Source organism: Sminthopsis crassicaudata, chromosome 3 (genome assembly GCF_048593235.1).
Source record: "Sminthopsis crassicaudata isolate SCR6 chromosome 3, ASM4859323v1, whole genome shotgun sequence".
Lineage (NCBI taxonomy): Eukaryota > Metazoa > Chordata > Mammalia > Dasyuromorphia > Dasyuridae > Sminthopsis > Sminthopsis crassicaudata.
Window position 1 is genome coordinate 207,427,511 of NC_133619.1, and position 23,195 is coordinate 207,450,705.

Here is a 23,195-nt window from a genome sequence, read left to right on the forward strand (position 1 = left end):
GGGCCGGAGACGTCCGAAGGCTGGTGATAGCGTGAAGCGCGCAGTAAGAAACTTTCAGTTTCCAGTGAAGCTGCAGGGAAGCAGACCCACAACAAGTACCATCACGTCAAGTCTCAGTAAATACATGAGACCCTTTCCATACTTATATTAGGATATCTTGTATCTTGCTTATGCTTAAAATTTGTTCATAAATACATAAAAGATGTAATAATACTATACAAATTAGTCCCTTTGGATTCCTTTCTAGAAACTTGTATCTGTATGTCTGTCTGTATTTATTCTTATTTATCTATTTAGATGGAAAGTGAAAGTGATTTCATTGGAATGGAGATCTACTAAGTGACAATACTGCTTCTACTAATACAGGATGGTATTTTCTCTTTAATTCATGTCTTCAGAGTTTCCTGGAGCACTGCAAAGTAACTTGTCTAGAGTCCCATAGTCCATACAAGTCATAAGGAGAACATGAACCCAGGTTTTCCTCACTTCAGACTGAGTCTTTTAAAAAATTAAATTTATTTATTAATTGATTTTTTATGTATTTTATTGTTTTTAAGGCTGGGTTTTTATACATGACTTTATGCTACTCATCAAGTGTGTGTGTGTGTTTGTGTATATGTATGTTTGCATGCGTGGCTGAAACATTAAGATATATTTTCTTATTTTTACGATTTTCATCATTAATTGAGGTGAACAATTTTAACAGAAATATTTATGATACAAAACAAAATACCATTAAACTTTAAAATACCATGTGTTTGTACTTCTGGTTCATTGAATTTAAAATCACATGAAGATAGGAGATGTAGTTTTTCCAATTAATTCTCTATTTCAGTCACTGGGATATCAACTATATATAACTATTGAGAAGCAATGCACACACTTATATACTTCATATAAGTATATAAGTGTGTGTGTGTGTGTGTGTGTGTGTGTGTGTGTGTGTGTGTATTTCCCATCTGCATTTAATGTTACTAAAAAGCTGGATTAGCACAACCTTCTTTTCCTATTACTATCCCTCAAAAACTCCTATTGTTAGTGCTCATATTGTTTTTAGGGACCCTAGATCAGACTTCAGCATCCATAAATTGGAAGAGACAGACTTTAGTGCCCACTTTTTTGATCTCTTTCCAAATCATATATTATTATTGGCTATTAATATCCCTTTTCTTCTTATAGGCAAGGTTAGTGGAAGAGAAATAGCTTTGCCTGCCAAACTTCCACATAAGTCAACAGCTCCCCAATTACATTAGATAAAGAAAGCCAAATACATTTAAAAATAGCTGGTATGAAGTAATATCTTAGTGGGGAGGAGAGTATCTGAATAGAGGACTTGAAAAGAGAAATTTCTGTGTTGTAATGTTGCCTATTTTATATATAACCTTGGTATATTCTCTTAAATTTCCTGCCTTAATTTCTCACCATAGTGAAGCCTCAGATATAGGGCAAATCAGAATTAACCTGCTTATCAATATTAAAGGTGTGATATCTAATATTTAATAATTTTGGGTATCTGAGGATATAAGAATATCTGATTCTTTTATTTTGAGTCATATTTTGTGATTTTCTGGGTATAGGGGAATTCCTGGTATGGAGCTTTCCTATACTAAACTTTTTTTTTTTTTAATTGCCTGGCAAACTGTATGTGTCAGTGGCAGCATGGGAAACTAGGTCTTCCTAGGTCTAAGACTGTCCTCTATTCCCTGTGTCACAATGATTTTTCAACTATACCTGTATTCATATAATAATGAGAAATAGCAATTTTCTTTGATATCTAAAATAGTATTTATCTACTTCATTGAATTATAACAAAAAACTAAAAACCTTGAAAACTGAACAGAGAAAAAACGTTTAGTTCTTATTTTTAAATATAACTAAATGTTATTCTTCAACCTATAGACGACATCCTAAAGAAAACTGATTTTTAAAAGTTCTTTTTTATAAAATTCTTTATAAAATATATCTAGTAGGTAGGGCACAAAGTTTTAGGATTATAATAGTTTACCAATGTATTTCTAAATTAAATCATTACTAGCAAAGGTAAAAAGCAGATCTTATTCATAAATGACTTTTATTAGATGGTACCTGGGAGAATGTTGCCCTTCAACACTATGACTTCTTAGAATTATGACAAAAGGAAGAAAAATAAAACAGTTTTCATAGAGGCAATCACATTTTTCAGTATTATATTGTCTATGTGTATTCAAATTCTAAAATTAGTAAATAATATACTATATATATGTATATATATGTGTATATATATACACACACACACACACACACACACATACACACACACTTATATATTTATATAAAGATCTGGGTTCAAGTTCTATCTCTGATAAATGAGTTATGGAACCAAGATAAATTTAACTTCTCAGTCTATTAGATAACTCTGTAAGATTATCATTTGCAAACACATTCCCTAACATTATCAATAATGCAACATTCTTTAGCTTGTCAAAATTCTCTGTCATTAGTACAAATATTCCAAAAGCAGCATTTAACCATAAAAAATGTTTATATTGTATTTGTCAAAGGATTTGTTAGTCAATTGCTCCATACTTCTTTCCTTTTCAACATTTACCTCCCTAATTATATTTTATTTTGGCTAATATCACAAAAAAAAATTCAACCCTTGGTAGAAAAAGCAGCAGGGAATTGAGCTGAATGACAGGGAAAAACCTATTTGGAACTTTGAGTACTCAATGTGAATAATCCATAAACTAAATGAAATACAACATTAGATAAAAGGAATTGATTTTTCAAAATGATATTTACAAATATTCTAAATGATTGTCTTTTTCCTTGTTATTGTTATATGACTTTGGCCAGATTGTGTTTTTATGAAGCTCTCTGTATTCATTTTTCTAAACTAAAAAATGTCCAGTGTCTTTGCCATTTGTTGGCTTTCCTTCAAGTTATTTTTCTTTTGTAAAATGGAAGTTTAATTAAGTCCCATAGAATCATCCTGAATGGAAATGAATCTTCCTGCCAACCACATTTAATGGACTTTTTTGGCCATTCCTAAGAGGCCAAAATGGCACAGATCCATTACTTCCTTCATAGTCAAGTTTTAAGCTTAAACTCTGCACCCAAAATTTTTACTCAAGTGAAAACAATACATGGGACAAGTTCAAACTTCAGTAGGGACTTTGCTTAAGTATTATATTAATTGAGTGTTCTACTTATAGTATTCTCCTCTCTTAGGACTACTGTCACAGGTACAGTATTAAGTATTATAGATGTAATTCTTGCACTAAAAATTCTTATTTACATTTTTCTACTACATATGTATTTTTGTACTGAATCACCATGATTGTTTAATGCTGCTACAATCTTTATTTGTGATGGGAGACAATGTTGCTTGAAATACTTACCAGTAGGAATCCTGGGGGGTAAAGATCCTCCTCCTGAAATTGGATGTGGAGCTGGAATGTTATTTAAGAAGCCTGTCCTTAAGAAGCTGGGACATAATGCCTCCACCCCAATGGATGGGAAGGATCCTTTAAGAAATTAAAAAAAACAACAACCAAAAAACAAAAAACACAAAAACAAAAACTTGAAATGCATCAAATAAATTGGATTTTTTGATTATATAATATCAGGTGAGTATTTAATCATACTAATCAACAAGTGAATCATTATCAAGAGTGAAGCAAAAATGCTAAACTCATTTTTATATGATTTTATAAATTAGCTTAATATGAATTCATAAATAGATAAATATATTACACATATGTATTTATTTTATTTTTATTTTTTATTTTAAAATTTCTTTCCACCATTAAGAATGCAAGAAATACCATACCTATTACACACGTACACACACATTTTTATAGATGCAAATACACAAATCAATCTATCTGTTTTCTTTATATCAATCTCTAAATGATTAACAGCTAGAAAAAGCAAGTCCCAAAGGAAAAATTATGTGTTTTCTTTTCTATATTTAAGTGCGGACCATAGGGTTCTTTTTCTATAAAGACATATTTTTTTGAGTGGACAGAATAGCTATAATTGATGTCAGCAAATTGGTCTTTCAGTTGTAAAATGGATTATCCTTATGAATTACACTTATGCAAGGCACAATCATTCCTAGGATCCCCTGCATCGTTTTGTCTAAAGGCAAAATTATGGGATTAGTGCATTAAATGAAGAAAATACACATGTATATGCACACACTCAATGATTTTATAATAACATGAATTTTTGTACCCATTAAAATAATAGAACTATAGATCTAAGAGCTAGAAGGGAGGTCAGAAGCCATTTAGTCCAACTCTCCTATTTTATAGATGAGGAAACTAAGACCCAGGAGGGGGCTAAGTGATTTGCTTAAGCTTATAATGAATATATTTTTTTGCTTGTTATTTTCTTGTTAGGGTTAATATACAAAGAGATTCATGATTATCCAAAAATATATCATTTCTGCTTCATATTTTGTGAAGTTATTTTAAATAATAAGGAAATATTCTTCAAGTGTCAGTAAAGATCTTATTTTTAAAACCAAAAGGGAGTTGAATAAGTTTAATAGGTTTCCTAAAATGAATAGAATCAAATAATTTGGGATCTAGAAGGCCTTTTAGAGATCATGTAATTCAATCCTTCCTATTTTAGATATTTATTATAGGTATTAACTTAGGTATTTATAAGAGCCATGATAGTGGCTACGTCTGAATTGTTTCTACCCAACCCCTCAAAAAAGCAATTCCTTTTGAGAAGAGGCCAGTCATCTCCATTAGCTGGAAAGCAGTAAGTCAGCCAAGTTGGAGAATCAAGACACTGAGGAAGATATAGGAAGTGACATTTGCCTGGCAATTCAAACTACCACTTACACCTTAACTTCCCTCTCTCTTCAGACTTCAGTGGAAAATAAAAACAACCACCCCATGGCCTTAGAAATACATGCTTCAGTTATAGATCCTGAAGATAGAAAAAAGAAAGTTCTTACCTCTAAAATCTTTGGCTCAACAACTGAAAGTGACATGATTTGATCAGTGGAAATGATATTAGAGGTATTAACATTGAGATATCTGCTTTGCTCTAAGGACCATGGGAAACTTTCTATTTAATTTGCAGTTGAAATCTTTCACAAATGTTATCTCACCCATTCGAAAATAAATTCCTTGAGGATAAGAACTATTTTTGTCATTCTATCTTTCTCCTAGTGCTTTGTACAGTTAACCCTTAGTAAATCTTTCACTCATCTGTTTCTTTATTCATAATATAAATATTTAAAAATCTTTATAAAAGTGGCAAATCAAATCTTAGGAAAATGAAATGATTTTTTAAGCCAATACAGATAGTAGCTTGGCTGAAAGAATTTGTGTTCTTTTGCTATAAAATAGGACTGAATTTTGTGTTTTGTTTAGTCATTTTCACTAATTGACTGAGTTTTCTTGACAAAGATTCTGGAGTGGTTTGACTTTTTCCATCTCCAGCTTATTTTATAAAAAAAGAAACTGAGACAAATGGGATTAAGTGATTTACCCAGGGTCAAAATAAGGTTCTGAGGCCAGATTTGAACTAAGGAAGATGAGTCTTCCTGATTCCGGCCTGACCCTCTAACTACTTATTCTATCTAGCTGAATTTTATGGGGAATTAATACATTTAAAATGTAAATTGTAAGCTTTTTACTCTGTAATTGAAACTTATTACTAACTGATATTCTAATGGGCTGAAAGGACTTCTAAAATATCCAGTAATTAAAAAAATTGTATGTAGACTCATATTCAAATACCTGATTTAGACTATATTAATGAATACTATGTCATAACAATTGTCTAAAAGTTAGTTTGAGATGAAAACATTCTGCAGGCATAATTAAATCAATCAAATGTTGCACATAATTTACTTCAAATGAAAGATATCACCTTCTACTCAGAACCCTGAAGTTAACTTTGGTGGCTTTTGGGTTTTCAGAGAAAGTTGTATGCAAAAAGAGTTAAAAGAAATATTTTCTTAGAAGAATGACTCATCTAAAATTATCCTCTTTGGAAGACACTGCAGATTTTCATGTAATTTACTGTACCAATTGGTAAAAGCATAAAGTCATGTAAGGTAGACAAAACATTTTTTTCTTCCCAAGAAAAATTATGATTATCTATTTATAATATATAATACTTAGCATTAATAACACCTTAATGTAGGTTTATTAATCTATATAATTTTATAATCTATAAACCACATTCATAAAGTTTATAAATATTTTAGAACTTCCCCTATTTTCCCCATCAAGGCAACAAAAATATCAATTATTACTCACCTAGGAGCCTACGTTCTTTTCTTGACAAATTTTTATGAATGTTGGGATATGTGAGCCACCTGCCAGTGGCTGCTGGAGGTCTAACTCAGACCTGTAGAATGGATCTCTTCATGTGAGAGGATGATGATGGATGATGGATGATTGATGATATATGATTGATGATTAATGATTGATGATGGATGATGATGCTGCTGCTGCTGATGATGATACAAGGAGACTGAGAGGTAGTTGCATTCTCTGACCTCTCTCCTGAGAAGCAGTTGTATTCCCTATCTAACCTCTCTTCCCTTCCCTCTTGCCTCCAATTTATTTCAATCCATTATCCACAAGGAACATCTGTGTCAGCAAAGGCTGCTTTTCAACTCTTTCAGATGTTATGATCCACAGCTGTGGAGGCTCTCAGAGAATTGACTTGCCCCTTCACTTAGGCATGGTCCTTAACATATGAGCATAATCTATACCTAGTAAGCTATGTTTCCCCTTATTATTCCTCATACACTGTGTATTCCAGTCAATGTTTCTTTCTGGCTGTTTCTCAAATAATGTATTCCATCTCCCACCGCAGTTCTTTTGCATAAGTTGTCCTGTTCTCTTGGGTAGTTTTTTAAAATTAGTGACCCATCTTATAACTTGAGGTGTTAAAATAAAGGTACAAGAATGGAACAGATAAGCTTTTGAAAATTATATTCAATCAGAACATATCATAACAGCTACAAAATTAACTGAAAAGTAGAGAGAATATGAAATAATATTGTACTTGTTTGTTGACTCAAAAACAGAAACATCTTATAGCCCTTGCTCTGACAAGATGTCTACTTTCTATATCTAGACAGATCAGATTGTAAGTGTTAGTAGCCCCTATGTAATTAACTCTGGAGCAGGCTAATTAGACTTTTGTCTAAAACTGCAACTCTTATTTCTATTATTAGCAAGGGAAGAAGAAAATATTGTCCATGAATGTGTATGTATCACTTTCATTTTACTTCTTCATTTTTTCTTGACTTCTTGTATTTTTTTTTCCTTTTTATAAATTGTAATATTCTTCTCTAAAATGTGATCTTTTCTGGGAGCAGGTTTCTTGGGGGGCTTTTGGGGACAGACTTCGTTTCAGTTCAGTAATTACCCAAAATGCAACCAGGTATTAAAGTCCAAATCCTTTATTGTCTGTTTCCAAGTCTTATCTCCTTCTTTTGTGGTTCGGATAAGCTTTTTTAGAGGCCTTCTGTAGCCTTGGTTCCGAGAGCTTGAGCTCTGGCTTCTGAATCTCCCCGACTTCCAAGGGTTTGTGCTTCGGCCTCCAGCCACAGCAAAGGTGGAAGATGGAATGAATGTCTCAGCCTCAGAGAGCTTTTAGTGTGCTTGTCCTTTCTATTGAGTATACACCAATCTTTATATCATTAGGAAACCATTATTTGTTGTAAGATTAAATCAATGCTAAACTGTCTCCTCAATTTCACTTAGTACCTTGTTTCAAGTTCTGGCCCATAATGATGCCCTCTCTATCTCTTTCTTGTGATTTTCTTTATATATCATGCTTCCCTCATTGGAATCTATGTGTCTTTTTTGTTTTTCCTATTATCTTTTCTTTCCAACATATAAATGAAGACATTTTGCATTTTCTCCCTGCTTTTCCCTTTCCAGTAGGAGTTCTCTACTCTCATTAATTTGTCCTATTTCACATTCAATCATTGAATATACTCTGGTAACTGTTCTTCATTTGAGAGTAACTGAGCTGAAAATTTCATATTTTTCTCTCTCTTCTGAGAAAGGGAAACAAACCCTTAATTTAAAAATCCTATATGTGGCTATTTATTTTTCTGGGTTAGTAGGCTTAGATAAAAGATAATTTCTTAAACCTATAAAATATTGGTTACTGGACTTTTTATAATCTGAACTCTTTATTAAACAATACTTTAAAAATATTAACTCTAGAATGTATGGAAGATCAGATTAAATATTTTACTTCTTCAATAGTTAAATGTAGGTCATTTCCAATCTCTATATAGAATATAGTGGAGTATATATATAAAGATATGTTAGCAGTTAATTTTTTCCCTGTTTTTTTGATATTTAGAACATAAAATATTACACTATATTCTTCATTTTTTCTAAATTATTTTTAAATACAAGTTTCTCTTTTTGTCATAACTTGTTCCTCAAATATATAAAACATCTTTGCTTCCAATGAGTACAAGGGAATAAATCTTTGCAAATATTCTTATTTTTGTAATTCTGATAAGATATAACTTCTAAATCATGTATGGCATCTATGTTTGCAAATGCTAACATATGCAAATATATTAATGCCTTTCCATGAAACCAAAAATTAATTGAAGCTGGCATTATAATTTAGAGTTATGGATGTTTCCATACACAAATGTGACATCAATCAATCAATTTTATTAAAGTCCTACTAAGTAACTGACATTGTGCTAAGTGTTAGGGATATAAATCATATAGAGGCCACATCAGGTATTCACATGCTTGACACAGGCTTCCTCAATTCCGTTTTATAAAGATAAAATGTTCCAGCACATCTATTTTCTGTTTTGTATTTTATCTGCTGTTTATCATCTGTACTCTTCTTTGGTTATACCTCAAAGATAATTTCAATGTTCTACAGTATATATGTATGGGGTTTGTGACAGGGTGAATGCACAACTAAATATAGCAAAGTCTTGTCTAATTATAATTTCTGCCAGACTACTTTCTAATTATCCTAAATATTTTTGTCAACTAGGATATTTCTGGGTTGTTTGAAAACTGTTCCACTATATTTGATTGCTTCTGGATCTTATTTATCTAATCTATTCGATTGATCAACTTTTTTATTTTTTAATTCACACCAAAGTTCTGATAATTACTGTTTTGGAGTTTGAGCACTGGTATTGGTAGGCCTTCTCACTTCCTACTTTTTTCATTATTTCCATTGAGATTACCATCCTACATTTCCAGGATATTTTCTCATTTTTCCTTTTTTATATTGTATATGCCAACCAAAGTGGCCTGCTTGCTGTTTCTCACACACTCCACTCTCTTTCTGATTTCAGGGTCTTAGCACAAGTTATTTTCTCCTGTGTAGATTTTTGGTTAGTGATCCATCTCATACTTAAGGTTCTAAGAATGACATGGATTTTTATCTGTAATATGGTTGATAAAACAAAATCATAATTATTTTTTTCTCACGTGCTTGAAGAAGTTCAGGTAGAAATTATTTTGGGACAAGTTGCTGGCTCATTTTTTCTCTCATATTTAATATTCTATGGACTATTTGCACAGGTACATAAAAGAAGTGCTTTTTGTATTTGGATAAATGAAAGGATTAGAATGATAGCTTATCTATCAGATCATTGACACAATTTCAATAGCAGATAGGATGATGAAGATGATATGTTACTCACCCTGGGAAATTTGGAAAGACTTACAGAACCGATATTAAATAAAGTAAGCAGAATAGAACCAGAAGACCTCTCTCTCTCTTTCTCTCAAATAATACAAGACCTCTCATAAATATAATGGCCAATATTGACTTCAAAAGACATAAGTCTAATTATAGAAGCATGTTTCAACTCTTAGCAAATAGGTGAAAGAAAGTAGATAGGATGATGGTAGTGAAATATACTTCAATTTTTTCCTATATTATTTGAACTCTTCCATTTTGAAAACTTTCTATGGAGTTAGGACATTATATAAGCAATTGATGCAGCATCATCTATTAAAATTGTTCTTAATTTTTAAAGATCAATGTTTTGTATACTTGATTTTGGTAAATAATTCAGTTGATATTCTAATTCTTTGGAGGATTCTCCATTTTTTCCTCTTGTTTTTCAAGTTTTTAAAAATTAATGTTAAATTGCTTATTTTACTTTTATACTATTTTAGCTCCTTATATTAATTACCTAAATGCATTTTGCTTGATTGGCTGCCTAAGGTCTTAGAGGTAGTAAATGACAAAATCAGGATTTAAACATAGGTCCCTTGATTCAAAATTCAGTGTTCTTCCCATTATGCCACAATGCTTCTGAAAATGCTTCTGTTTCTTCAGCAAATGTGAGTTCTTTGATGCCCCAGAGTGTAATATTCTCTAACTTATAAGTGACTTAAATAGAATAAAATTATCAATGGCCACAGTTGTAATTTCATTGGGGGGCCCAAGGCTTTGCCTTAGACTTTTAAAATTTGAATTTATAGAATTTCTTATTCAGAAGTTTTATGCCAGAATCCCAGAATCAATTGATTTTGTATCAAGAATAATTAAAGTGGGAAAGTTCACCCATGTAGTGTTCTGTTTCTTTAAGTTGCAATCATACTCTTCGGGGCAGGTTTCTTGGGGAGTTTCTGGAGGCAGCCTTGGCTTTAGTTCAGTTCAATAATCCCAAAATGCAACCAGGGCTTAAAGTCCAGATCCTTTGTTTTCTCCTTCAAGTCTTCTTCACTTGGGGCTTGGCTAGTTTTCTGTAGAGGCCTCTCTCTCTCCTTGGTTCCCCATAAGCTCTTGTCAGAATGTCTCCAGCCAGCATGAAGAATGAATGTCTCCAGCCAGAACGAATCAGACTCCGCCTCCGAGAGTGAAATTGTGGGCTTCTGTGTTGTGAATCTCCTGGAAGTCAATCCTAGTTCTGAATCTCCCGGAAGTCCATGAGCAGACTTTTCCTTTAGACTTGTGAATCTCCTGGACTTGCAAATCTCCCCACTGAAATGCTGGCTCTCTGAATCTCCTCGAGCTTCCTTGAAGTTCTCCTGGGAAGTTCTCTCCTTTACTCAATTCTGGCTTTTTATATCCTCCCAGAGAATGGGCTTGTGGGTACTCCCTGGGCTTGTGGGAACTCAAAAGTATGCTCTCTTAAAGGTGTGACTCTAATGTGTGGACCAATGAGCGAACTCCTTTAAAGGTGTAAACTCCTTAGGTATACAAAAAAATCCTATTTATATTCCTGTCACTTCAAAAGAGTGAAAAATGATACTCCTATTTGTGAAAGAGGGAAAAGTTGTACATATCTATTATCCCATTTACTATCCAGGAATGTTAGTCACTTTGGAGACTTCATCAAGGAGTCTCAACGTCTTTGTGGCAGCCAGGCACAGAGAGAATAAATTGCCTTTAGTCAAATGTTTAACTAATGTCCAAGAGACACTCTTCTTTCTCTGTCATTATCAATGTGGAGTATGACAGCTAAAATTTTTATATTAAACTTAGAAGGTCAAGTGACATTTCTATTAAGAAAGATGGAAACCAATTTTCCAGACTCTCATTTTCAACAAGTTAGTGGAAAAGAAAGTTTTCTGTGTTGTAAATTTAATTTGTTTTGTGCTGTCATGGGTCTTCAAAGATTCTGAGTTTCTATAATAAAACTAATAGCACCTTTCTCCTACTTTAGAAGCTTCATCTAGACTTTCAAGTTAGTCCTAGGAACTGAATACCATTAAACATTCTTCAATCATTACTTTTTTTGTTTTTGACTTATATTTATCATTCAAATCACTAAAGCATACATTTTATAGATTTTTCCTTTTGCTACGGTTCTTCAAAAGGCTGAGCAAATAGATTAAAAGCAAAGTGGTCAGTTTCATATATAGATTTTTTTTTGAGTTATTACACTTTTCAGAGTTCTTTGTTTAACCTCAATCTCCTCCCCAAAGTCTATTTGTTGGGTAAAATTAATTTTGTTATGCATTTTTATAAAGTTATGTCAGAACAAAAGGAAAGTCATTGCCTAGTAGATGTAGTGAGGAATGTGTTTTTGAAAGCAGTAACCTTTTTATATTTATAATGATGGAGTGTAAGGGGCAGTCTGATAAAGTAGCTACAAAGCAGGCCCTGGATTAGGAAGAATTTGGTTCCCAATTCTATTTCTTACATTTACACTTTTGTGATCAAGAGTAAGTCTTAGTATCTCTGATCAATTTTCTTAAGATTATAATCTTATATAATGTATCTTATATAAGATTATAAACTACATGTTACTACTGGGCTTATATCCCAAAGAGATATTAAAGAAGGGAAAGGGACCTGTATGTGCAAAAATGTTTTTAGCAACCCTTTTTGTAGTGTCTAGAAACTGAAAATTGAATAAATGCCCATCAATTGGAGAATGGCTGAGTAAATTGTGGTATATGAATGTTATGGAATATGATTGTTCTGTAAGAAATGACCAACAGGATAAATAATGAGGGGCTTGGAGAGATTTACATGAGCTGATGCTAAGTCAAATGAGCAGAACCAGATCATAATACACTTCAACAACAATACTAAATGAGGATTAAGTCTTATGGAAGTGGCTATCTTCAACAATGAGAGGATCCAAATCAATTCTAATTGATCAGTAATGAACAGAACCAGCTAGTGAAAGAACACTGGGAAATGAGTGTAAACCACAGCATAGCATTTATACTCTGTTATTGTTTGCTTGCATTTTTGTTTTTCTTCCAGGTTATTTTTATCTTCTTTCTAAATCTGATTTTTCTTGTGTAGCAAGACAACTGTATAAATATGTATACATACATTGTATTTAATATATACTTTAATATATTTAACATGTATGGGACTACTTGCCATCTAGGGAAGGAGGTGAAGGAAAGGAGGGGAAAAGTTAGAACAGAAATTTTTGCAAGGGTCAATGCTGAAAATATGTTTTGTCAACAAAAACTATAATTAAAAAAAGATTATAAATTACAGAATAAATGCCCATCTATGTCAGTAGAAAATTTTACATCGGAAGTTTTCTAAATTAATGAAATGATCATTCAGGCCAATGAATTACAAGTGTCTAAATTTATGTTCATTGAATTATGTACATTCATTTTGAATGTGATTTCCAATTAAGAATATGTAGAAACTGTTCCTCTACTGATTATTAGCTCATGTATTAATTCTTCTAATTATCTAGGATAAAATCAGGTTTCATTATTATCTCAATTATTTAGTAGTAAAATATTGTGTTTGCTTTAAGAAAAAATAAACCTATAGTTCAGATTAACTTTACTCTAATGTCTCAAAGTTTTCCTGTTGTTTCCTAGTCAGTTGTTAGACAAACTATAATCTGAGGATCATTGATATTTAAAAAGCATACAACAAAAAAATCTTTGAAAACATGTAATTATGATTACAATAGAGGCTGTGTATAATAGTGGAAAGAAAGCTAGACTCAGAGGAAAATCTGGGGACCTGAGTTCAAATTTCACTTTTGACACTTAAAAACTATGTGACTTTAAGTAAGTCAATAATCATTATATAACTTGAGGCCTCTCAAGATTGTTATTGTTCAGTCTTTTCAGTCTGTCCAAATCTCTATGACTCCATTTGAGGTTTCTTGACAAACATATTGGAGTGGATAACCATTTCTTTCTCTAGTCATTTTGTAGATGAGAAAATTAAGGCAAACATGATTAAATGACTTGCTCAGAGACATACAACTAGTAAGTGTCTGAAGCTCAATTTGAACTCAGATCTTTCTGATTTCAGGCCCTACACTCTATCCACTGAGCCATTCCCCTGCATGGAACTCTCTAGGACTTACCTCCTAAGCCATATATAGTTTGTGATATGTGGTGGAGAAGGGAGTTTCTATTCTGGGGACTTCCTGTACTGACAAATTAGTATAAGAATGATTATCAAAGTTCAAAGGGAATGCCTATTCATTTTTTCCCTCTTGTTTTTCAAGTTTTTAAAAATTGATGTTAAATTGCTTATTTTACTTTCATATCATTTTGTTATAATGTGAAATGTTATAGATTCATATATTTATAGATTTAGAACTGCAGTTGACCTTAAGGGGGCATCTTGTCAAGTCTTTCATTTTACAAATGAGAAAATAAGTCCCAGAAAGTTTAGGAGACCTTGTGAAAAGTACTGTTTCAGTACATAGCACACTGTTTGGCAATTGTTAGGTGATTACTAAATGCAAATTGGCTGATGAATAGTCCAGGATCACACAAATAATAAGTCACAGAGGCAAGATGTCCTTGATATATCCAAAGATAGGTTTTTTTCTTTAAATTCACTAATCCAAATTTTATTTAACAAGTCTTAATTAATCACTTGTTATGCGCTTTTTTGCAAGCAAAAAGTTAATTCCTGCTGTCAAGGAATTATTTTGTAATGGGAAAGACAACATAGAAAAGGATGATGAATAAGGGTGCAATAGTATCATTCATCTGATCCAAGAATACATGGTATTTTTTTTAATGACCAGAGGTTTTAAAGTATATCAACTCAATATAGCTGAATAAAAAAATTCACATTAATATAGAGCTTTAAGATTTACAACGGAATTTCTTTATAATATGCTTGTGAGGTAAGTAGTATAAATATAATTTGCATTTAATACATGAAGAAATTGAGGTACAGAAAGATTAAGTGATTTTTGCCTAATTCAGATCTAGCTTTCTGGCCCCCAAGAACAGCATTCTTTCCTTTACCCACCATGTCCTAGGCCACTACTGCCTAGATTTTCATGGCTTGCTAGGTCCTACTTAATCTTTTTTTGAAAAACAGTTGCTATGGAATCAATACCAGTGTATATGAGTCCTCTAAGTCTTATTGCCGCAGAATCACAGAATTTGATTCAAAAGGGACTTTAGTGACCATCTAGTCCAACACATAATAATTAGCATTTATATAGAAATTCATAAGTGTTTTATATCTGTTTATTCAATTATCCCAATTGAACCTATGAAATAGGTACTATTATTTATCTCCATTTTACAGAAGAGGAATCTAAGGTACAAAATTTTCTCAGGATCAAACAGCTAGTAAATGTCTGAGAAAGGACTTGAATTCACTTCTTTATTATCTTAAATACTTGTATTCTATTCAGTGTAGTACCAAATAAAAAAATTTGGAAGTATTGCTATACTATGTCCAAGGTGGTTGTCTAGGCTTTATTTGGAAGCCTCTAAGGAAAAGGAACAGGAACCTATCAATTCTTGAGGAAGGCCAATCCACTTCTGGACAGTTCTAAGTGTTGGGAATTTTTCCTTTCATGAAGCTCATATTTGCTTCTTTTCAGCTTCTACCCAACTCTCCTTGTTTGGCTGTTGCTGTTCAGCCATTTTTCAGTTGTGTCTGATCTGTTATGACAAAGATCCTGGAGTGGTTTGCTATTTCCTCCTCCAGCTCATTTTACAGATCAAGAAACTGAGACAAACAGCACTAAGTGACTTGCTTAGAATCTGAGGCCAGATTTGAACTCAGGAAGATGAATATTCCCAACTCCAGGTCCAACACTCTGTGCACTATGATGTTCCCTACCTGTATTAGGTTGGCATCCTTGGGCTAACTGGGCCTTTGGTCCCTTTTTCATATGATATATATTCATATATACACAGCAATTTTAGAATGATAGCTCTACAGTAGAATTATGTTGTCTTTATAGTCTCTCTCATGTGTATTAGCAATAAAAACTTCCCACAATCAACTTCTATACATTATCAGTTAAAACCATGGTAGTATCATCTACAAATTTAAAGAGGGCAAAACTATACTATATATTTCACATTTAACCTTAAATTTTAGTTTTAAAAATTTAAACTCTTTTGGAAGTTAAATCAATTTTTTCAAGTATTGGCCTGTCACTAAAACACTAATTTGAAGAGTATGAGTAGTCTAATTAGTTTTAATTTCCAAATTTCATTATGACAAAATATAAAATTGAGTTCTTAAAGGCTTTACTATTAAAGTCCAAAGTCTGACAGATCCTTTGAATACTAATCCAGTGACAGTCATCTAAGGACAAATTGATTCAGATTCATGGAGGCACTAGAAGGATGACTATGAAGTGATGCATTATTTTTTACCACAGCTTCCATGAATAATGCCTCCTAAAGTGTGAAGGGATTAGCCACATTGATGAAACCACAGATCTTTTGAAGTGATAAGGTACTAAATCAGTTGTTGAGTTGTATATTAACAGCCCACAGGAAATAATATAACTTCCACAGCATTTCTAATGTGTAAATAAGACTCAGGTTGTATAGGAGAATGATTTGGCTCTATAGTTAACATTTTTGCTAGTTGAAAATATTGTTATTGTTTGTCCTCTATTCTGAAGGAAAACATCAGGGAGATGATGTCATGACGTACAAGTAAATTGGATTTAAATGAGGGTGGGTCATGCAAAATCACTAGTCCAGAACCATTTGGGTCCAGTGGCAAGGTATGGATGAGGATAAGATGGCCCTAGATAATAAAGGAAATCCACTCCAAAAAAGTGGGTATCTATTCTAAAGAACAAGACAATGCAAAATTGAGTAAGTTGCTAGTGATAGTACTCTAGAATTTCTGTGCCAGAATAATGTCTGAATTTGAGTGCATTTATGTTCAGGTATTGGAATTGTATTGAAATTGGTTCAGATTGTGCTTATTTGATTAACATATAGTGAGGAGTTGGGAGAGTTTATGGTTGTAGAGAAGCTTGTAAGCTCATTGAGCTAGAAAATCTTAGGGCCAGAGAGTCCAGACATCTCATTTTGTCAATGAGAAAACTGAGGTAGAGATCAAGTGACTAGTTTCAGGTCACATGTTAATAATTAATTATGATGATAGAGTGTAGATAGCATTTTTACTATACTTTAAAGATTGCAAAGTTATATATATATATATATATATATATATATATATATATATATATATATATATATATGTGTGTGTGTGTGTGTGTGTGTATATACACATGGGTGTGTATATATATACACATATACACAGACACACACTTATACATATACATGTGATTTTATTTGAGCCTCACAACAACTCTGGGAGGTAGATGCTATTATTATTTCCTTTTTTCAGATGAGAAAATTGAGGCTGAAAGAGGTTTAAATGATGTCTTGGGCCACAGAGCTAATAAATGTGTGAGGAGAAATTTTAACTCAATCCTGACTTAAAGTCGTATCCTCTATCCACTCTTCTACACTGCCTCAGTTTATGAGGCAGTTAATGATTTGCTTTGAGAACAAAAAAATGCCTTGATATGTATACCACTATTTGCTGATGGTACTCCACATGAAGGAATTGCATAAATCCCTCCTGTGCTTTTGAGATGGTCTGGGCAGTTAGGTGGTGCTGTAGTTCCTAGAGTGCTGGTCCTGGAGTTAGGAAGGCTCATCTTGAATTCTAAACTAGCTTTAGACATTTATTAGCTGTATGTTCCTGGATAAGTTACTTAGCCCTATTTGCCTTAGTTTCTTCATCTATAAAATGAGCTGAAGAAGGAAATGGCAGAATACTCTTGTATCTTTTTGCCAAGAAAACTCCAAATAGGGTCACAATGAAATAGATACAGTAGAAATGACAGAACAACAAAACAACAACAAAAACAACTACTTTTGAGATCTCACTATTCCTTCTCTAGAGGTCAGGCTGGGACAGCTTCATTCCTCCCATCTATGGTTGCAATGTCTAACTTCCCAAAGGTCTTGTTTTAAAACAGGAATTATAACATGTAACTATATTTTTTTACTTTAAGATACCAGATATTGATCATAAGGATATAAGATATAAAGCTACAAAGATCATGCATTTGCTTTGAGTTTAGAAACTCATAGATTTGTAAAGGACGTATAATTAGCATCATTTTTGAAATAGAGTCAATCTCTTTCTATCACACACAATCTTAATGAATTAACTATATATAATAAGCTATAATCAGTAATAATTAGTAACAAAGGTCATTCCCACCCCCCCAAAAAAAACCCAAAAAAACCACTCCCCTTGACACTCCTCTCATTGTTTCTAGCCCACTCTTATCTTCTGTATCTTGAATAGGGGAAGAAAAATTCAGTAATACCAACAGCAGAGTCATTTGACTATATATATTAAATAATATATATATTAAAGGGCAAAATGGATATATGGACAATATTTAGGTAGTTTATGTTTAATGGAGGAATGTGGGAAGTTGGGCCAGCAGATCAAAACCAGTTCTCCTTAGTCCTTAATATTTGGGCTCTGAATCAATATAGTATTTGCTGAACAATACCTTTCTTTTTTGTTGTTCAAGGATTGAAATACTGAATAATACATTTCACTTTTGTTGTAAATTGCAGCACTATAATACTGGTGTATTAGTCTATGTGTTCAGTTTTTATAACATTTTGTTAAACTTCTAACTTTCTTGAGATTTCTTTAAGTTCTTGGAAACCTCAATTTTTAGCTTATTATTTCTAGCATAATAGATTTTGAATTGTAAAGGACATTGGAGTTCGATTAATAATCCTAAACTCTTCATTTTATAGATGGAGGGAAATAAGACAAAGAAATGTCAAAAGAGTACCCAATTCCACTTAGTTAATAAATGATAGAGAAAGGGTATGAATCCAGGTCTTTTGCCTATAAAACCAGTGTTATTCCTGCTAATCCTAGAGAAAATGGATACAATTTATCCAGAGAATATATGTTTAGAGAATCTGATTTAGTATTCTTCTTCTCTTTTCTGTCCTCACCACTCCTACTATTTCCATCATCATTTACTACTAGTCTAACCTTGACAGGCCATTGTGATGAGTATAGTATGAAGATCCAAGTACATCCAGTTCTGTGGGAATACTACTGAAGAAGATTCATAGGTTTCTTTAAAAGGAGGAAAAGTATTGGTAGGTGCTGTGTACTATTGAAAATGATCATATTAATGTTTTCTTCAGAACCAATTACAGGATAATTTTATACTCTTAAGTGATTAGATTACTGGTTCACTTCACATAGATGCTTTTATATTGCATTTTTAATACCAGCTTGAATAAAATTGTTGATTGTTTACTAAAGTAGTCCACTAGGGATGTTGTATGATTGCAGCTGCTTGGGTGTGCTTTTAGTATGGGGGAAATGACTGCTTTGGATATGATAAATGGGGGAAAGAAAGCATTTGGAAAAAGTCTGGGTGCTAATTTCTATATAGCCTATTTTGTCTTTCCAACCTAATTTTCAAAATATTACTTAATAGATTATAACATTTGAAAAGTATGTTATACTTTGCATATTAGTATTTTCTCTCACAACAATTCTGGGAAGTAGGTATTATTATTATTAACATTTTATGGACAAGGAAACTGAGGCAAGGCAAGGTTAAGGGATTTGACCAGGATCACACAGACAACATGTTTCAGAAGCTCAAGATCATGAAAGAGATTTGAACTTAGTACACTTACTTTAAATTCATTACTCTTTCTACCATATTATTATATCCAAATTTGATTGCTATTTACATAGACCCTTTTCATGTACATAATATTTAGCACATATAAAATGTTTAATAAATACTTATAACTTATCAACTTTTTAAAAATTTTAATTGTTATCCTATATTTACATTTTTATTTCTTAACACAACCCTTCCCCCCATCACATATAGAATAGATTAAAGCAGAATATAAAACAACTTCAGCAAAACTAATCAATATATTAAGCCAGTTCAATATTATACTTAGCATTCCACATCCAGAGTTCTCCATCTTTAGCAAAGAAAGGAGGCAGAGGAAAAACGTTCTAATAGTTTTTCTTTCTTCAGAGCTATACATAAGGAGTATAATCCATGCCTATACAGTCTTGAGTTATTATTACAATAAAATCTTCCCCATTTTTTGCTATTTTCAAAAGGAGCAAATTCTCCTTCAGAATGGAATGAATTTGGTAACCCCCAAACATTACATTATTTCATGCTTTAAAATATAACTTTATAGTACTTCTTCTACTTGCTTTGAAATCACAAGATAGACTTGTGAATCTGCTCATTTGGTTTTGGACATGTATGCATTTTAACAAAGGCAGATCATTTTGTAGCTTCGTTTGAAACTTGGGATAAATAATATCATATACGAATCACCCATTAGTATCAATGAATTTGATTCCTTTGTGAGCTGAGGTGATGAAACTATTTCTTTGAAGTAAGATGCTCACCCATGTGAGGTGAATTCAGTGCACTGGATGAGGCAATTTATTAAATGGCACCCTGGTGCCCCCAAAGACTTAATTCACTTCAGTTGAATGAGCAGTTGGATCAGATTCAATCATTGAGAGTTACATGTTCATAACTTGGAGGCATCTAGATCTGAAATGGTATGTTCTTTAATTGAGTGAATGGAACTTCAGGGTAACTTGGATGTGTGATTGGGAAAGTGCAAATGTGTTCTGTCTAATTAGGAAGCCCCACTTAAATTTACTTTTCAAATTACATTTTTAGAGAACTGAATTGCAATAACCTCAGAAGATGAAATATTTTCTCAAAGGAAAAAGTGAGTCACAGTTTTGTTGCTTAATTGTTATCACAAGCTCCAGATTTTGGAAAGACTCCCAGTGAGTTGGTATTTAAGCGTAGATTTAACTATAACCTATCAAACTCTATTTTTGAAAAGAAGTGCTGGCAAAGACAAATACTTGATTGTAAAACAGGCATGCCAATAAATAAACGATGAGAAGGAGTAAGTTTTCGGGGTAATGAACAAAATATTCAAAGTACAAAGTAAAACAGAACACTGTGGAAGAAGGAAGAACACTCAATTATGAATCTGTATGTATTGCTTACTAACCTAAGTCCTGTAACCCACTTTGGCTCTTGTTTTTCTTATTTTCAAAATGAGGGGATTGGATCAAGTATGCCTTCCAGACCTTAAACATATGGAAAGAGAAACACACACATACACACACACACAGAGAGAGAGAGAGAGAGAGAGAGAGAGAGAGAGAGAGAGAGAGAGAGAGAGAGAGAGAGAGAGAGAGAGAGAGAGAGAGAGAGAGAGAGAGAGAGAGAGAGAGAAGGAGGGAAGGAGGGAGAAAAAGAAAGGGAGGGAGAGAGAAAGGAACACAGGGAGGGGAGGAAGGCAGGAGAGAGGGAGAGAGGCAAGGAAGGAGAGAGGGAGTGTGGGAACCAGAGAGAGCCAGAGACAGTATTGCCACCAAATATTCCTCTTGTGCTCCCCTCTTCCCATACCCCTGCCTGATATTTGATCTACTTATATAACCTAAGGACCCCAGACCTAGCCTTCAGCCTCTTTCTATGCCTAAAAACTGCCCAGTATCTGAATTTTCTTTTATATGTTGCCTCCTTAAATGCTTGAGTTCCTTGAGAGTAGTGACTGTCTTGTTTTTTTCTCAGCACTTAGCACAGCGTTTGGAATGTAATATGTAATTACTATATATTTTCATTCATTTTTTTCATTTATTTACAAAATGAGTATCCCATTAAACCCATGCTAGACTCATAGTTCTAAAGGTACTACTTTTCAGCATAGGAATCTGACATGACCCTCTTTCAGAATCAGCTGCTTTGTTCCTCCTTAGGCAACCTGGAGCCCCTTCCCCTATGCCTTTTTGGATGTTCAGTATACTAATGTCAATGCTCAGTGCTGATAATTGTTTGGTATGGCCCATTGTACCTCAGAACTCCGCTGTCAAGAGTTCTTCCAGATTTAGCTTCCTTGGTAATTGGAAATATGCACTTTGGCTGACTATTATTTGTGTCATATATCAAAATAATGATTTTGAAGAATTTCCTTCGAAGAACTTATTGGAACTTAAAAAACACACACCTGAATTATACTCTGTTTAAAAGAAATTACTCAGTTGGGGCAACTAGTGAACCAGCAAATAGAGTACTGACCCTGAAGTCAGAAGGACCTGAGCTCAAGTGTGATCTCACATTAGCTATGTGACCTTGCTAAAGTCACTTAAACATATTTGCCTCAAAAAAACCAAAACAAAACAAAATTACCCAATTAAATTTAGCAAACATTTATTTAGTGTGTTTGAAGATACTAAATCAAAAATGAAAGCAGTACTTGTCCTCAACTACTTCATATTCAACTGAAGAAAAACATTAAATACAAAGACAAGTTTCAGGAGTGAGAGAGCAAAAAAACCTGGTGGAATGAGAAAATGTTTGAATAGGAGAAAGTCCTTGATCTGAATCTTGAAGAAAGCTAGAGATTCTAAAAGCCATAGATGAAAATGGATATATTTTAGGCTTTAGGACTGTGTAAAGGAATGGGGATGGAATGTCATGCCTACATAACTTGTAGTAAGCCAATTTGTCCTGAAATGAAGATTTCATAAAAGAGAAAAATATGAAATATCTAGAAATATATGTAAGTGGTCTCTATGGAGCAGTGATATCAAGCTCTAAGAGAATCAGATATCTGAGACCCACATGTTGACTTAGAAAACCACAAATTGGGGCGGAGCCAAGATGGCGGAGAAGATATATGCAAATTTGTAAGCTCCCTTCTTCGCTCATTACCAATTAGTTAAATCAGCCTCAAAAATAACACTGGACTGATAGAAACCACAAGGATTAAAAGCACCACTTACCAGCTGAATAGAATCTGGAGTCTCTACAGAAAAGGTCAGTTCCAAGGGGAGGAAGAATAAAGGCCAGCACAGACAGTTAGGTGCTAGCACACTGTGCTGATCGGGCTGGGGAGAACTCTGGGATCAGAGAAGCCACTGAGATAGAGGAATCTGACACAGGCTGTTAGATCTTCTCTGCTTATAAAACAGCATTTCAGAAGAGAAATCAAGCCACTTTAAAATATAAAGCTAAACCCTAGAACCACACCAATCCTGAAGTGACCTAACAGATCTCGGCACAGCTGTGAAGCCGCCTTCTGCTGTCTGGGGCTTCACCTTAGGGTAGTTAAGAGCCTGAACAGTGGGGACACAGCCAGAGGCAACATCTAATCCACAGAGGGCCAGGCTTAGCCTGAGGCTATGGAATTCTAGCAGCAGCAGAATTCCCAGAGAAGAAGAACCTTTGAAGTAGGGACCTCAGTTTCCAGGCAGACACTTCCAGTTTGAGCACAGGGGCTTTTCACGTCAGCGGCTGATATCCACACCCCACAGGATGCATTGGCTGGGCTTTGTGTCGCTTTTACTGTTCACTCTTAAACCTCAGGGCCGTCACTAGGCCACACAGTGGGGTCCTTCACTGGGCAACCTTC

The 23,195-nt window shown here is 33.5% G+C and overlaps 1 protein-coding gene across 1 annotated transcript in view; it reads right to left on the reverse strand.

Annotated features, from left to right (window-relative positions):
• EPHA6 (EPH receptor A6) overlaps positions 1–23,195 on the reverse strand; it is a 1,095,310-nt gene that overhangs the window by 250,825 nt on the left and 821,290 nt on the right. The window contains exon 12 of the mRNA XM_074299847.1: positions 3,381–3,506. Coding sequence (XP_074155948.1) covers positions 3,381–3,506 — 126 coding nt within the window. The remainder of the gene's footprint in view (positions 1–3,380; positions 3,507–23,195) is intronic.